This window comes from Polyergus mexicanus, unplaced genomic scaffold (assembly GCF_030449975.1).
Source record: "Polyergus mexicanus isolate NDT 795.1 unplaced genomic scaffold, iyPolMexi1.0 SCAF_6, whole genome shotgun sequence".
NCBI lineage: Eukaryota > Metazoa > Arthropoda > Insecta > Hymenoptera > Formicidae > Polyergus > Polyergus mexicanus.
The window spans coordinates 9,501,741-9,518,647 of record NW_027223326.1 but is presented as its reverse complement, the minus strand read 5'-3'; the positions used below and the strand labels follow the sequence as shown (position 1 = coordinate 9,518,647).

At 35.6% G+C, this 16,907-nt stretch overlaps 3 protein-coding genes across 5 annotated transcripts in view; 1 reads left to right on the top strand and 2 right to left on the bottom strand.

Moving 5' to 3' along the window:
* The window catches only part of LOC138934041 (uncharacterized), a 37,409-nt gene extending 24,744 nt beyond the window's left edge, over positions 1-12,665 (top strand). For 2 of the 3 annotated variants that reach the window (XM_070297418.1, XM_070297419.1), the window contains 4 exons: positions 6,887-7,135; positions 7,667-7,990; positions 8,689-9,360; positions 9,612-12,665. In XM_070297418.1, coding sequence (XP_070153519.1) covers positions 6,896-7,135; positions 7,667-7,990; positions 8,689-9,360; positions 9,612-9,824 — 1,449 coding nt within the window. In that variant the 5' untranslated portion in view covers positions 6,887-6,895 and the 3' untranslated portion in view covers positions 9,825-12,665. Of the gene's footprint in view, positions 1-6,871; positions 7,136-7,666; positions 7,991-8,688; positions 9,361-9,611 lie in introns of all 3 variants that reach the window. The other variant, XM_070297420.1, reaches the window with a different exon arrangement.
* Def2 (defensin 2) lies at positions 2,933-5,200 on the bottom strand. The gene is made up of 2 exons (XM_070297198.1): positions 5,072-5,200; positions 2,933-4,085 (listed from the first exon to the last, which is right to left on the bottom strand). Exons 1-2 carry the CDS (start codon positions 5,157-5,159, stop codon positions 3,889-3,891), a joined length of 285 nt encoding a protein of 94 aa, XP_070153299.1. The 5' UTR covers positions 5,160-5,200; the 3' UTR covers positions 2,933-3,888.
* Positions 12,666-13,235: 570 nt separating the features above from the next.
* Positions 13,236-16,071, bottom strand: LOC138934066 (peptidyl-prolyl cis-trans isomerase). The gene is made up of 3 exons (XM_070297471.1): positions 15,710-16,071; positions 14,277-14,630; positions 13,236-14,135 (listed from the first exon to the last, which is right to left on the bottom strand). The coding sequence occupies exons 1-3, from the start codon at positions 15,911-15,913 to the stop codon at positions 14,064-14,066; spliced, it is 630 nt and encodes a 209-aa protein (XP_070153572.1). The 5' UTR covers positions 15,914-16,071; the 3' UTR covers positions 13,236-14,063.
* Positions 16,072-16,907: the final 836 nt, after the last annotated feature.

The window sequence follows — 16,907 nt, the reverse complement described above, 5'->3', positions numbered from 1 at the left end:
ATCGTTCTCTCTTTTTCTCAAATATCAAGCTCACCGGTTTTACGGCCTTTTCACCGGAGCGACGCTATAGTACACCAACGACGACGATGCAACGTTAACCCTATTCGGAGCAACTTCACCCCATCTTACCGCAGCTCGGTAGCTTGACTACCTTTGAAACTCAAAAGCCAAGGCGTCACGTTCATAGTGACCCCCATCGATCGATAGGGTTTAGTACTAAGGGTGCACTCACGAGCTCTTTGGTTTATTGGATATCGCGCCGCGTTTCGTTGTCCAACGAATCTCATTCGAGAATCGCCAATGCTGAAATTTCCCGGTAAACGTTCGATAGATATCGGACATGAAGGGAGGAAAGGAAACAGAGGGAGAAAATTAGAGAGAGAAAGAGAAAGAAGGACAATGCGATTTGTTCGAATGCGATAGGAATGCTGACCTTCCTCCTCCTTTCACTCGTTATTGAATCCTCTTTTGAGAAATTACGTTGTAATTGGCTCTCGCTCCATAAACTCTTTTCCTCATACGAATTGATTTAACCCGCTATTCGCGGCGTGGTTCGTTATCTGGCAGTTTCAAAGTCAATCTATTCGGGACGATCTGATCGATTGCGTTGCCTACGTTCGCGCATTTTCTATCCGCACGTACTGAAAAAGTTTTGCTTCGTTTATGATTCTATCTCACACGTTTCAAGCGACCGTGTGTACGCGGCATTGATCGAATGTCGAAAAATATTGCAAAACTATTGTAAATATGCTGAATAAATATCGTAATATACGAATCGTTTTGAATGATACATAATCGACACGTGGCAAATTCAATATTTTTACGTTTAATAGAGATACCGTATAATAAATGTAGAGTACAAGTAAAATATTATTTCTACATTTGAAATGGAAAAATCTGCGTTGAATATTATGAATCTTAATTTTTTCATCGCAAAATAATTATTCGGGCAAAATAATAAATCTTTTTATTTAAAAATATAAAAACACTACAAAAGTTAAAAATCTTTAAATAAAGTTTATAGTTGTTGCTCTGGTTCTCTCTCTTACAAGAAAGAGAAACTTTTAAAATATACGTCAAGAATAAAGCCTGCTAATGTTTTCGTGAAGCATCTCGAAGATTGAAGTAAAAAATAAAATAATCTTTTTATTACTTTCGGCAACAAACGCTCGGAAAATTCCGTGAGATTGATGTTCGCATTCACGAGATTAATGTCCGTTATTCAATGGAAAAAGTTATTCTTCTCCATTTGTATCGTGCGAGTATTTCTAAGTATTTCTGCTATATCGTCATGCAATATTAACGCCGCGTGGACAATACATAGTCCGTCAACACAGTCCAGATTTTATTCCAATATATTGTTCGGCGAAATATCGTTCCATTTGCTGACTTCAGCTAGCGGCAAGTTCGAGAGAGATAGCGTGAGAGGTAGGTGAGGAGAGGAGTTCAAAGTTGTCCGGAGGACAACGGGAGGCCGAGAGTTCCTCTCACGAGGAGTCGGCAACTTTGAAATGCCGACGCCGGCCGGCCTGTTCGAACTGCCGTCGAATCTGCGCGGCTCTGGAATCGAATTAAGGGTGGCATTCCGATCAAAGCGATCCTTTCTCGAACTCTTCCTTGAGGCATTATATATTTCTTTCTTCCGATAGAGTCCCGGCGTTCTATCGAAGCAAATTGCTGGCGCTTGTGAACCGACCGACGAATTATCTTTCTCGAACGCACGGCGAAAAGAGAGAAACAGAGAAAGAGAGAGAGAGAGAGAGAGCGAATCGAATCATCTCTATTTTATATTACCTCGGAAATTGCACGTAAAATGGTTTCGCGAAAGCAAATATCGAATATTTGCGAGTCGATAATTTTTACGTCGGGTTCTCGCCCCCTTTTAGTCGCTACGTATCGGAGATTTTGTCGAGGAAACTTTCATATCGCCACCAGCACATCGGAAGTTTTCGAGTCCCCCCCTCTTCCACTCGCAAAGTTGCAACAACAAAAAGGAACGCTTGATAACGGTCAGGGACACCTGGTATACAATACCGCTAATACATTAGTCGAATGTCGTAAATAGAGAAGGATCTCAGAAAATCCTATCCTCCCACTGAAGACATCTCCGTTTAATCCGATCTCGTCTTAATCCATTGGATCCCACTAATATCTTTCTACGAGAGTGCATTTTGATACCGAGTGGAGTACCCTTCTACAGTTTCCATTATGAATGATCCTTATCAAGCGAATAGAGAGAAACTAAAGGTCGAGCGAGACGAGTATCCCGAGAGGGGAATTTTACATACGTGATATGAGTTTCGAATACGTTATATTATCCGAATGAGAGTCTAAAAGGCACTTATGAAAAATTAGAATTAAATTTGATAAATTAAGAGTAATATCAATGCAATTATATAGATAAATTTTTTTCTGGAATTGAAATCACAGAAATATTATATCGGAGAGCATTGATTGCCCGAGTATTAAAGGGGATGCTCCGTGACACATCAAGAGATGTACTGTTCTCTATTCAAAGTACAAGAGACTTAAGATATTGATCATCTCTGACATCGAATTAATCTTGGAGATTGATTCACGTATTTAAATATGTATTTTAAACTCGATTGAAATGCCTCCTGAGACAGCTTATTGTCCAGCGGTGATATGTGTTCCGTGCACGTTCGCGACGCACGATCAATATATACGATGGGTCGAAAGATATTACGTTAGTGATTGGATTCATCAATGTGGAACTATTGGTTCGGGCCCACATGTTGCTTTCACATTCGGAAATAGATTTTGAATGCGCCGGGACGCGAGGGACAATTATCAATCGCGGCGCGGTATGTTACGTTTTCTTCGATTAATTGCGCTATCCCATTATCATTTATTTCTATATCATATATATATATATATATATATATATTATTAAAATCACTTTTGGCTATACAGTAAAATCGCGAATACATAATGAATGAACTTGTGTAAAACATATTTTGCATAATTTGCGTCAAACTTTAAAAAGATATATTTTTGATCAAATCAAACTTTAAAAAGATATTTTTTTTGGTCAAATTTTGCTTTCTTTTTTTTACAGATATTGTCGTGATTGCAAGTTTATTAATTATTGCGATTAAGAGAAATTAATCTAAATGGCCAGATGGCTTTTAATTTGTTATAAAATAACAGATTAGCTAATTATGGTAAGTGTCGCTATTTGTCTTGCGGGACAAGTTCGTGGAAAGGGTTCTAATTTAGATATCGCACACTTGAATTATATTTAACGGTATGAATAACTCTATGCGATTGAAAAATATCTCAAATATATCGATATTATTATTCATCGATACTTAATTAATTTTTTACTTGGGACACATGTGTGTGTATATACGTTAAAGTCATTTTCACAGAACTACATTTGGTTCGATTAACATTGTGTGCATTTGCTGCAATGAAATAATTGACATTGTTGAAATCGTTATACAAATCTCATACGAGTACTCATTACGATAAATCAACGTTCGTTAATGACCAATGCCGAAATTTTAATATTTTTCTCGATTTCTCGCGGAACGCCTGTCGCGAATAAGAGCCGTTATTCTTATTATTAAATTACACAGTATTGACACAACGAGATAATTTCCATTGACAGTGGCGTTATCAATTTTCGGCCAAAATTTGCTCGTTATAATCGATCGATCGGGACCGCCGCGTGGTGATTGAACTGATGCGTCGTGATTCTCGTCGTGAATATTAATCTGGATTACGATGCACCAACGTTTATCAATATCGATGGCGTGCGACAGCGGACGATGATGGCGACGGTGTGCGAAATCCGCGGGACGCGCGTTAACCGGGAGATTATGTGTCTGCGATACTTTTCAAAGCGAGACACGACGTCTATTTCTAGTTCCTGCAGATGCAGATGCCGTCACGGCAGCGGCCACCCTGGCGACGTTGAGCCAAACATTTGGCCGCGCACGCACTGTGATTGATGGTCAACCACTCGGATTGCCAGGATAAAAGGTCGCAGGTTATTCGCCGATGTCGGATAGGCGACAGATTAGATGCCATCTCGTCGTACTCCGGATCGTTGATGGTAGCTGAAAAAATTCAAGCGATTTTTCCATTATTTTCTCTCGTGTAGCGGAGAGGAGAAAATTCCGCGTTTCGTAAAGTATATTGAATTTTTGCACGAATGTAGAATATATATTCGATACAATACATGACGCGGAATCATATTTACCGGACGGACGAAAAGGAATTTTGTAGCAGGAATGCACATTCTTTCACGAAAATTGAGCTAATTCCTCCTTTTACGCTACCTTGTTCGTTTAAAATAGGGGAGAAGTGAGAGATATAAAAAAATTTGAAAAGACTTATTTTTGCAAATTATTTTATATCGCGAGTTATACAATTTTTACGAATTTTGAGGTTCTTAACGAGATTTCAATTTTTATTTGATGCTTTAATTACATGAAATTAATTCTAATATTCGAATAACATTGTAGAGAATAAAATAAAGATTATTTCCAATTCAGTATTCGGAAATGATGCAGTAACTCGTAATCGAATGATTTATCAGAGGAAAGGGTCGCGTCGCATTCGATATGAAAGGATATCGATAATATATTATCAGTATATTCTAAAAGGGTACATCGGAGAAAGAGAGGAAGAGAGACTCTCTCTCTCTCTCTCTCTCTCTCTCTGTGTTGTATAATATAATTATTATACAGCGTGAGACAAAAGGTAGTGCATTCTGGATATTTATTAATCAAAGTTGAAAAGTTTTTCTGTGTTATGTTTCAAAACCGCACCATTTTACTCGAAATAGAGCTATAATAATTAACAAACTCCACTTGCATTATAATTTTTCAATAATTATTACTTAATATTTTTTAATACTAACAAAATATCTGGATCTCTCTCTGTCTTTCAGAGATTTGATATCTTCGCGAAAAATCTTGGATGAAAAGCAAAAATTGCTTGAAATTAATTACAGCTTAATAAAATTGTTCAATTGTCGAGAGAATTTTCGTTTGAGACGCGAGAAAATTTTCCATCATATTTCTCGGTAAAATGTACTTACTCAATTCGTAAGTAGGTCCGTCATAAACAGCTGGTAGCGTGTCTGCCGAGACATAAGCCAGTACGGCGAAAATAGCGAGCAACTTCATAATCGCAGAACGAGTTTCCGTGTGCACTCGAATACGTCTCAAGCAACGATATCCTTAAGGATGCGGAGCGCGAGTTCTTTATATATCTCATCGCTGCCACCGAGAACATCCTCTGTCGCCTATAACGCAGCGACTTTCCTCTTTTAGTATCCCGTCGCCGGAATTCTCGTGGCTTCGCGTTTGCTATTTCCAGCCAGCCGACTGACCTACGTATTCGAATATTAATTTCCGGTATTATCGCCGTTACCGGGACAACTACGAGAGAAAGGGATTGGCGATAAAGCTGGTCGATCGACTGCGGCTTTTCTGTTCGATCGAAAGTGTCGACGCGACTATAGCTTGCGAGAAATAAGTGAATTTAAAAGAATTGACAGGTATTCATTGAAAAATTTTCAAGTGAAAGATACCGTAAAACTTCTTGGATTTTGTCCTATCTTTTATATCTTCGACGTGCCGGTATAATATGAGAACTAACGAATAAAAAGAACTTTATATTTCAGTATATGGTATACACTTTTTTTTTTTTAAATTAATAAGAGATTTTCTTTTTGAATATTTTTGATTATACTTAGCACAGATTTAATTTTTTGTAATAGAAAGCTGTAATATATCGATATTAAATAATTCGATTATTTTCTATGTGTCACGACCACAAGAGATCATTTATCAGGATGAAATTAAAAAGTTAATCGGAATAATAACGCTTTTCATATTTAGTAACTTTTATTGTTTTATTCTTTTGCATGCTAATAACGCGATCTCTCTATATGGGGGAAAATAATGCACACGTGTTGCGAGTTGCAACGCATAGTTGCGGGAGATCGCAAATTTCATTAGACCATAACAACTGACCCAGATATCGAACGTAAATATGACATCTGCAAACGCTAATATTTGCGTAGTGACGCAATATGACGTGTAGCGTATCATTCTCGACAATGGGGTGTTTTTTTTTCTTTTTTCTTTGATCGTACATCAAGATGTTGCAGTTCTGTGAGCTGTTACATCCTACGCAAATATATTTATGGAAATTTGACGCTAAAATTACACCCCCCCCCCTGCTCCCCCTTCCATTATGCGAACGCGTTATGGTACTTACGAGGGCGGGAATATCTCGGATATCAAATCGAAATGCTCGCACGTGTTCTGAATTACAGGAGCCATATAAGACGATATATTACGTGCAATGCTTTATCTATATTTTTTACACCAAAAACATACATCTATCGAATGCTATTTTGTTACCGTGAAAATTAAAAAATTCTGTTGGGAATCTCTCGAATCTCGATATCGTTCACCCCCGAAAAAACTCACCGGATCCGTTCGGAATATTAAATGATATATGTAACGAGAATCTGCTGATTCCCCATTAATTTTGTTGTGATATATATATAGATTTTGTTAAATATAAAATGTCTAATCAAAAAAAGAAAATGTTTGGAATAGAAAAAAGAATAATTTTCGTTTTATTTTATCTCTGATTTTTAAGGAGGGTCGTTAAAGGTCGGAAGACTAAAAGATTTAGGTTCTAAAATATCTACATAAAAGTGTAAAAAAATGAAAAAAATTTTCAGTTTTAAAGATTTTTTTTTTTTTTGTAAATATAAAAAAGAATTCTGGAAAAATTCTGGAATATTTATACGATTGATTTTGCGAAGATTGATTGATGTAAGCAAGCACTGATAGATAAAAATAAACAAAAATTGGGAAAGAAATAATATTTGCAGAATATCAGTATGAGAAGGCAGTCGTTCTGTCCGAGTACGAGCAACGGAAGTGGCGGTGCCGAACCGCTGATTGTCGTCGAGGAAAGCACGTTCGGCGAGGAGGAAGCGGATCGCTGTCGCAGGGACTCGCCGCCGCGATTCGATCCGGATTCCCCATCCTTGAATCCCTATTTGCTCTCGCCATGGAGGGACGTCAGGAAGCATTCTTTACCAACTCCGCAGTGTACATCCGGGATAACCGCATCCCAGGTATATATGTATATGCGCGTGCATAGGAAGTCTTTCGTGGTTAAGGCGATATCGATACGCAAACATGGCAATACTTATGATGCTGTAACACGTACGCGAGAAACTTAAAATAAACTTATCTGCAGCTCATTGTCAGAATAATCGCGGTAAAGTGCTCGTTGTTCTCGATATCTTCTCGATATTCAAATTACATTAGAGAATATGTATAAAGAATATAATGAATATAAAAATTATCATAATTTTATATATCTTATTTTAAAATCAATAAAATTAATAAATTAAATATATTAATAAAATATTGTAATTTTAATTAATTCGCATAACCGGGTTTTAAAAAAATCTTTGGCAAAAAGTCCGAGGTTTAAAGATAATCATATTAAGGATACATGAAACACGTTGTAATTGAAATATTTTTATCGAATTTTCTGAGGCTGTTTGATCATTTCTCATTCCTCTTTCACAATGATAAGATAAACGCATATTGAATGTCGCAGTTAAAGTTACGCCATCCGTAAATTTACGCGTGAACAGGTGCGACGATTGAGCGAACGCGGTGGAGAAGGATCCGGTCCATCAGCGAGGGAGGCTGCCTTCCTGGCGACGCTCTCGCAGACGCCGGCACCGCAATCGGGTGGTCGACGACACTCTGTCGTCACGATTTCCAGGGTACCGACAACCCTGTTTGGTCGCAATCGACGGGAATCTGTCGCCGCATTTCCCATGGGTGCCACCAGAATATTGCAAGGCCGGCGGGACTCATCCACCGGGATAAGCGGTCCGCCCAGTAATAGTGGTAGCACTCACAATCTGCAACTCGACATTATGGATGACATCGCCGAGATCAAGGCGAAAAAGGTAATACTTATAGTTAGTATAAACGTATTAAACATTATGAATAAATAATATAGATAAAGTAAAGCTAAAATAAGAGATATTGTATGTGAATATATCAAACGATATGTAAATCTTTATTATCTCCCTCACTGTGTATTTTTCCGTTGATTTAGCCGGAATGAGGGATAAGATCAAGCTTTGTGTTAATTACTATTAGATTCATTGTTGGCTAAATATTTATTAGATTGTTCACCCTCATTCCGGCTAAATCAATTTTTCTCCTGTCATCATTTCTCCTGTGACTCTAAAATTGAACATATATTGAATCGCATGTTTTATTACAGATCCAATCTCGACCTTAAAACCTTCCTTGAAAGTTCAGGTTTAAAAATTCAGATTTTTAAATTAAAGAGCTTTTGTGAAAATAATATTATAAAGCATAAGCTTCAAGAATAAAAATTGTGAGATAAAATACAATAAAATAACATTGTATAACTGATACATTTATTGATTAATGAATATTTGACAAAAATAAAATTATTAAAATTGTTTAGTTAAATTATTTATGTTTATGTTGTGTAAATTTTCTGCATTAAAAATAAATCACTGATAACATATATTCGATACATCTTTGATGTTAATTTTCTATACATATCGTTTGATCTCTAATGTTTCGCGTTAACGAGGAATATTTTAATGCTCGTATGCTCGTCTCTCAGGTTCGTTTAAAAATGTACAAGACATCGTCTCGCGAGCGAGTATGCGAGATTCAGCCTCTGGAGGGCGATGGCAGTTCTACCACGCAGAAATACATACAGCATCAGAAACGCCGATTTTCCGATTTCTCGGCGACAGTCGCGGCGTCGACGTTGGCGCTACGTAGACGTGCGTCTGAGATGACGAGGCCGATTTGTGAACTCGAGGTACCCTATTCGACAACAGCGGCGGGCATCACATGCTCCAACACGGATCTGATATCCATCCTGAGTTCCCTGACGTCGTCCGCGTCGGAGATAAATACATGCGGCACGTCGGACGCGAAGGATGAACAAAGATCGAGCTGGTCCACGAAAACGGCGGAGCAGAGACGCAGTCGACTCAAGAGTTCACGATCCAACAGCTTCGACGTGTCTATTCTGCATAGCACCAAAAGCAAAACGTCGAGCAGCAGCAGCAGCAAAGGCTCGCTCATCGCGCCGAGCAACTGGTTTACCAAGCGCCATCAACCTATGTCGAAAAAGAATCGGTATCTGGACGAAGAGAGCGCGATAACGTTCAAGCTCGACAAGTTGAAGATAGTTAAAACCGTCAAGGATACGCTGGCGAAGAACATAGATCCCAAGCATAAGGTTCTCTGGGACGATAGCAGCGGTACCAAAGTAGACGCTCAGGTAAATGAAATGTAATTACGTTCTGTTTATTCAAAAGGAAAGGCTAGAGTTAAAAATATATTAATCAACATTGTGTAAATCTTTTTTTCATTAAGCATTTATAAGAGGATTATAGTTAAAGTTCGGTTTGAAATAAAACTCTATTTTCTCTGGCGTATATTTACATCCCGCAAGGGAAAAATATATCACGTTAAAGGAACCAAAGCTCTCTCGCTCGACGCAACGGCGTAACTTCTCTTTTCTATCGACAGGTGCTCGGCAATGCCATCGAGAAGATTCTTACCTCGACCCACAGGGGAAACGATGCGGAAATGTCGGGCAGCTCATCTGGAAAACCATCCGTGTCACCGAACAAGTCGCGCGCCGGCAAGGTCACCAGCTGGTTCTCGAGTGGAAACAAGGAGCAGGAGCAAACGGACTGCGATTCGATCTGTTCCACTCTCAAGGATCTCTTCGTCAAGTAGTGCACCATCGTCGGACCGTTTCTTCGCAATTATATCATTTTGTTACATACGTCAAGATACATCGGATTGACAGCACGAGATATTCGTTGCACTGCCATTATTTATCTTCTTTTTTTTTGTCGAATGAGTTCTATTTTCCGAACTAACTCCTCGTATAAATACGAAGTAATTTGTTAGTACGGCTCCTCTCCTGTTTGCCTCCTTGAGTTGAGAAAGGTTCGGGAAAGAGAAAAATCAAGCGCGAGAGAGGAATGGGAAGAGAAAGAGAAAGAGAAAGAGAGAGAGAGAGAGAGAGAGAGAGATGAAAATTGCGAAAGAAAACATATTTCATCGAGGATGTTATCGTTTCTATCTGTTTTTTCTTTTACGCATTTCCTCACAAGAAAAGAACGTTAACAGCCTCGCATGTTTATCCTTTATAAAGCAGCTTTAAAAAGCTTTTTCTTATCCAATTTTTTTAAAACTTGAAAACGATGAACTTCTAAAAGATGTTATCAGATTCGTGACGAGTATTTTCGATTTCTCGACGTGAGGTTTTTATACGTTTATAAGATTTTATTTGAAAAATTAATATTTAATTAATAGAGATATTGCAATTTTAATTTTTGCAGAGATCGTACTGTTAAATAGATAATTTACGAAGTTAAAGACCTTTGCTAATTATTCTTTGTAATGTGATATGTGAACCTTGAGTTCGATATATACGGACTATTTCAGCTCTTTTATTCTCCGTTTATATATCCTACTTATACTTATCCGCAAATAATTACATATATAATTACCGCGAGACAGGAAATAGATAATGCGACGATAAATCTGTTCTTGTCTATCCTGAATAAACGCACACGCACACAACGCTCTATAATTTTTATTAATAGAGTGCGAATTTAAGAGAGATTGTTTAGAGAACTATTTTCATATGGAATAATTATTTTTAGCCATGTATCATTTCAAGTTGTCGCGATTGTATAACATTACATTGGCGTAAAAAAAAACCCTAAAAGATAAGATTATGACGTAACAAAAATATATTCTGTGCCATGTAAATGCATTTCGTAAGTATATTAATGAATATGATATGATTAAGCATAAAAAGATTAATCCATCCTTTGCGGGTCAAAGGGAGAGAAAGAGAAAGAGAAAGAGAGAGCATGTTAATCATAACATATATGTGTATAATATATATAATATATTCTTAAAGAAAGGTGAACACATAGAGAGTGGCGGCTGGTCCGATAAGTTATGCAAAATGCAAACTTACGGCATGATGGCCGTAATAAGTTGGCACTTTCTGCCATCCTTCTCTCTGCTTCATTGCTCGAATTTTTATCTGTTTTCCTGCTTTTTCTGATCGGCGTTTCTTTCTAATCACGATTTTCAATCATAGTACGAAGCGTCACTGATGTAGAGATATATGTACACGGTACTCACATATAAAGATATGTGTATAAAAAAATGCCACGTATGTTTAATAATGACATGCAAGAACGTTATACATGGAGTTGTATGTCAAATATAAAAAGAGAAAAAAATATTCATGTCGCAGCCTCGAGAATTTTGTGTTTCAAAAGTAGGATATATACAATTGCGAATATGCAAACAAAGTAAATATGGCAAAGCCATAAATGAAACGTAGAACCAATAAATACCGCATCATGTCTTGCAAATTTATTTTCTGTAACAACTTTTCGATCATATAATTCTTATTCGTGATAATTTTATTTCTTTAACTTTCTCAGAAAACTTGAAACAAATATAAAAGATACATTATTTTATGCATTATATTATTTCTTTACGTGTTCAAATTTCTTTCCACAATAATTATGTTTTAGTTAAGATGTCAAGATATTCTTTAATTTTTGTTTCTTAAACGATATCTGACAATAGTTAAATAAGTAAATAATATACTAGATAGAATTTTTCGTAGTTTAAGTTTAGTATTTCTTATATGTGTTGAATTTTTTTTTAAACAGCATCTTAATTGATCTTGTCTCGCCCCGTTACGGTGTGATTAGAATATAATTAGACTGACAATAGATGTGTGATCTGTATCTTTTATGCTGCTTCAATAAGGGAAATTTCTCCCAGCAGTTAAAACTTCTTCGATTTGTATTAAATGAATAGCTTCAAAATATAATAAATGTGAATTTTATGTGTCATCATTTATAGATAACTGCAATCGAAGGAATTTAAATTGGAAATTTACGACTATATCATACATTTAAACAAAACTGGTGTGTAACTTATACATTATGCGTTACTTACACACCTATCTACACGTCTCTTTGATAAATCAATATTTAAAAACGTTCCAAAAATAATAATCGTCGTTGAGAATTTTGAAATCTATACGCAATTGATTACATAATGTGATTATCTTAATCTATATGAAAATGTTATTTATTTTTCAGAAATATATGATATATGAGAGTAGAGTGTGAAAATATATAAGAATTCGATTGAGATAATCAAAATCTATATAAATCCATAAAAAAAGAAAATTTTTATAATTTTTCTTTACACTACATACAATTTATCTGATAAAGAAGAGAGCGTAAAAATAAATGCGAAACAAAAAAGGCAGTACAAATACAAAGCAAATGAATGAACAAATTACAATGTGCAGGTAACAAATTTTCTTTTTGAATACTTTCATCTCCATAATCTCTAATTTCTTAATTTAATTATTAACGAGATTAAATCTCAATTAGGATATTCAAAAAGTATTGTACTTGTTAGTATATGTTTTATATGCATTAGGAAAAAGTTATTTATGATTCAATTCAAGATAGAAAATATTGATTCTTTATTCATTACGATTAAGTTTTCATCAATTTTAAATATAAAACGAATATGAAAGGAAAAAGTACAATAATGAAAAAAAAAAAAAAAAAAAAGTTATGTATTATCAGTTGATAATTATTCTTGATATAATTTTTATCGGCGTTATGTGTAAAGATTGTCTAAAAAAATAAAATCTATCTATGTATTTTTTCGATTAGCGCACCTCATATGTAAATTAGATTATTTCGAAAGTGTCCTAATGTAATGCAAGATTGTAAATAATATTGATATTATATGTTCTATCAATGTTCTCGCAGATTGGTAAAACAAATATGAAAAAAAAATGAAATATACGTTGATTATAAATGTTGCAAAAAATGTGAATTATTTGTAAATTGATCTTTTTAATCTAACTAGTCTATAAGTATTGTAGTGTAATATATTATGAGAAAAGTATAATAGAGCAGATAAAATTAAATGCGCTTTAGAGTAGTGCCCATTTCATGTTTTCTACAAGAAAATCGTTATACCGAGAGATAAAGAGATTTTATGTAGATTTAGGTCCGATGGGCTTTATAAGATTATTATGCAAATAATGTGTAAACCAGTTTTCTTCTTTCTGAAAACAATTTTATTTTTAAGAAATCGGAACTATTCAGACTGTTGCAACTACATTTTTTAATTTGTTGGTGTTGTATTACAGTAAGATATCTTTTTTTCAGGCATTGCCTGCATTACGATAAACAAACAGGATTATCCATTTTATAATTCGCGCGCACACGATTGAAGAACAATATACATTTATAAAAAACATATGAGAATTCTAATTGTGATATATCTATATATATATTATATATGATGCAAAGTCAAATGTATAACGCTAAAGAGAAATGCATTGGTTAACACACTGGAATCAATACATCAATTATTCATTTCAAAATTTGAAATATCTATTCTATTATTGAAGATCTTCGTATTCTTAACACTCACTAAAATATAAGATGGTATGGAAACATTTGAGCTCATTGCTTGTGTGCCTTTTTGCTAAATCACTCAGTGATATTAAGCGAGTGTACTTGTGGAAGAATATGGATTTCGCAAAAATTACCGAATAAGATATAAAAAAAACAAAAAACACAAAGGTTGTATTAATCGTATAATAAAGCATTGGAAAGTACTCGGAATTGATAGATTCTTTTTAAAAAAGACAATAAAGAATTTTCTATCATCTAATAGGAATTAAAATAGCTTCTCTAAAATAAAATAAAAAAAAAAAAAATTTACGATTCAAGCAATTTCGTTTGTTTCTACATTGAAGCTTTCAATCTGTGTTCAATCAGAAAAATTATTAGCATCGAGAGAATTATGATTCTTGAGAATGGATAAAGTAGGGCAATAAAGACAGTAATATGCAACAGCTAAATAAAAATGCATTCATTACAGTATCTAGTTGATCTAATATTCTCCACAGTCCACTACTATGATCTTTTTGGAAGTCTTGCCGCTCTGAGAACCCATGGCCTCCAACTGAAACAAAATCATTGCTCATTTTGCAATAATTGCTCAATTACTGTAATTTTCTATGGTAAAAAGCACTTGTTAGAAGAATATGTAATCTTTTGTCAAAAACATGCCATATGACACTAAAAATATTATATAAAATCATACTTTTCTAACAACATCCATTCCTTCGATAACTTTTCCGAACACAACGTGTTTTCCATCGAGCCAACTGGTCTTGGCACTGGTGATGAAGAACTGACTGCCATTGGTGTTGGGCCCAGCATTCGCCATAGAAAGTATACCGGGCTCGCTATGAGTGAGCTTAAAGTTCTCATCGTCGAACCTGGCACCATAAATGGATTTACCACCGGTGCCATTGTGATTAGTGAAATCGCCACCCTGGCACATGAAATTCGGGATCACCCTGTGGAAACTGCTACCCTTGTAGCCAAAACCCTTCTCTCCGACGCAGAGAGCACGGAAGTTCTCTGCCGTCTTAGGGACAACATCCTTTCTCAACTGAAAAATTCCAATTTATAATTAAATATGCTATAATTAAAACCTTTATTCATTTATTTTTTGCATATTAACAATAGTAAAAAATAAAGCAGCAAAAAAAAATTAATTTTTAATTTGCCTAAAATTCGTTAAAAAATATTAATCTTTGAAAAATGAGAGAACCATAAAAAAAAAGAGAAATTTGAATTTTTGGAAAATACACAAAGACAATGCTATTATATATTTTTTTACTCATGCCATCTCATGTTTAAAACTTTAAACTATGTTCATATGCTTCTATCTAACGCATTTGTATTGTGCGATACAAAATAAAATTTGATAAATTTACATATCTTATACAAAGTGCAAAATGTCCCTAATCAATCATCCTAATCAATATAGGAGATTTTTATTTGATAGGATTTGTTGCTTGATACACAGAGATTTACTCTTTTTTAATAAGAATTTATATAGATATTCGTTGATTTATTATAATTTTTAACGAAAGATAAGAGATAAGCGCACTTCATCTTATCGGCTCATATCGTTAAAATTATCAAAGATGTAATAATTTTCTGCGTGTAAGCATTGTTATTTTTTTTTACATATTCATGTCCACAACCAAATGAATAATTTGCTAATTTTTCCGCTTAAATCTCAAAGTAAATTTTCATTTAAATGAAATAATTCGTTTTCCTGTGCGACGACTATTGAAAAGTTGTAGCGTCTACAGGAGCAGATTACGGATACGTATGTTACTCTGACGGTTCCTCCTGCCGTGAATGGAAAATTTTGCAACGGCCGAGCGTGTGCTTGCACATTCATGCAATAATGACGCATCGCTAATAACGCGCAATCAACTGCTCGCTGCTCGTCATAATTTCGCGAGATCGCGATGACAAATGCCGGTCGCGTTCGTTGCTAGTTTCGAACCTTCGTCGAACGACGACGATCGAGTCGCCGGAGACGAAACCCTTAATAAAATCGCGCGAACCGGCACGGCGGACAAATCAAGATGGCCAAGCATGGTCGGGATTCGCGAAGGTGCGCGGTCGGATGATGTCGGCCGACGTGCGCGATCGCGCGGTTTTTCAGCTCACCTCCATGACGATGCGACCAACGGGCTTGTCGTCCGCGGTCATGTCGAAGTAAACGCGTGGCAGTGCCATGTTCTTAGCTGCTGCGGCGAAGCTTCGTAGGAGCGTGTCGAAGGACGGTCGTCTCGGGCGGGCGGTGGCTCCGAAATGGCTCGACTGCCTGAAGGTCGAATCAATTGACAGCCGGCAGATCGATCTCAACGCCATATTCTGCGCTCCTGCAAATCCGCCGGAAATCGATTCCACGCGATCACGATCTGTGTCCTCTTTTATTTTTAACGCGATGCCAATTTTAGGGGCTTTTTGCCGTCTTTTCGCCGGTTATTCCGTGAAAATATTATGTAATATAAAAGAAGGTTTTTCGATCGTACGATTTACTTCCATCGAATGAGAAAGCGGTGTTGCGACGACGGCCAATCCGACAGCCGTACTTTCCGGTCGGTTTCGATGACCAATCTGATGTCTCTTCATGTCTTGTCATCATTGGGCAGTTGTTGCTAGTAAAAAATCTCTAGCAATTGATATATAATTTTGTAATTTGATTTGATAATATTTTGTATAATTCAAAAATAAGAATAAAGTATAAAAAAAAGACAAACTGATATCAAGTTTAATCGGTTTAATTTATTGAGATTGGAAAATGCAACGAACAATCGAGCGATCGAGTTGAAGCCTGCGAATATATACATTACTCTAGATAGAAAACCGTATACGTAATACACATTATTACCATCAGAGTACGCCACTTTGACATTTCTTCATCTCACAAATGTATCAAGCGTAAATGGATGCGTACGATAAAATATTTTTTACTATTACCGTGCCAATAATTATATATCAATATATTCCATTGTTATAGAGTTATTGTGTCAATAATTAATATTATATAATATTGTAAGATGTACGTTTTTTAAGAAATATCGTTCTTTGTAATCTCTTTCGTATAATATGACTATATAATGAATTTTTTTATGTGCAAAGTTGTTGCAAGGCAATTAAAGTAGATATTTAGTGCAATTGATTTTTTGTGCCTTTCTCTCTCTCTCTCTCTCTCTCTCTCTCTCTTATATTTAGATTCTTAATATTACGTATATTGAAATCAACATCAAAATGTTATGCCATCCTTGATCTGTTAAAAAAACACACTGAAAACAACAAGCTTTTTTATCAAGAAGCTGGCTGACAAAAAAAAAAACGATAA

Bases quoted from the DNA above. Each gene is read 5' to 3' on its own strand.
- Def2 (XM_070297198.1), bottom strand. From the start codon at position 5,159: ATGAAGTTGCTCGCTATTTTCGCCGTACTGGCTTATGTCTCGGCAGAC. The intron at 4,086-5,071 runs GTAAGTACATTT...GAATTTTTTCAG, and splicing joins CGGACCTACTTACGAATTGA to CTACCATCAACGATCCGGAG.
- LOC138934066 (XM_070297471.1), bottom strand. From the start codon at position 15,913: ATGGCGTTGAGATCGATCTGCCGGCTGTCAATTGATTCGACCTTCAGG. The intron at 14,631-15,709 runs GTGAGCTGAAAA...GGAATTTTTCAG, and splicing joins TTGGTCGCATCGTCATGGAG to TTGAGAAAGGATGTTGTCCC. The intron at 14,136-14,276 runs GTATGATTTTAT...ATTTTGTTTCAG, and splicing joins GAATGGATGTTGTTAGAAAA to TTGGAGGCCATGGGTTCTCA.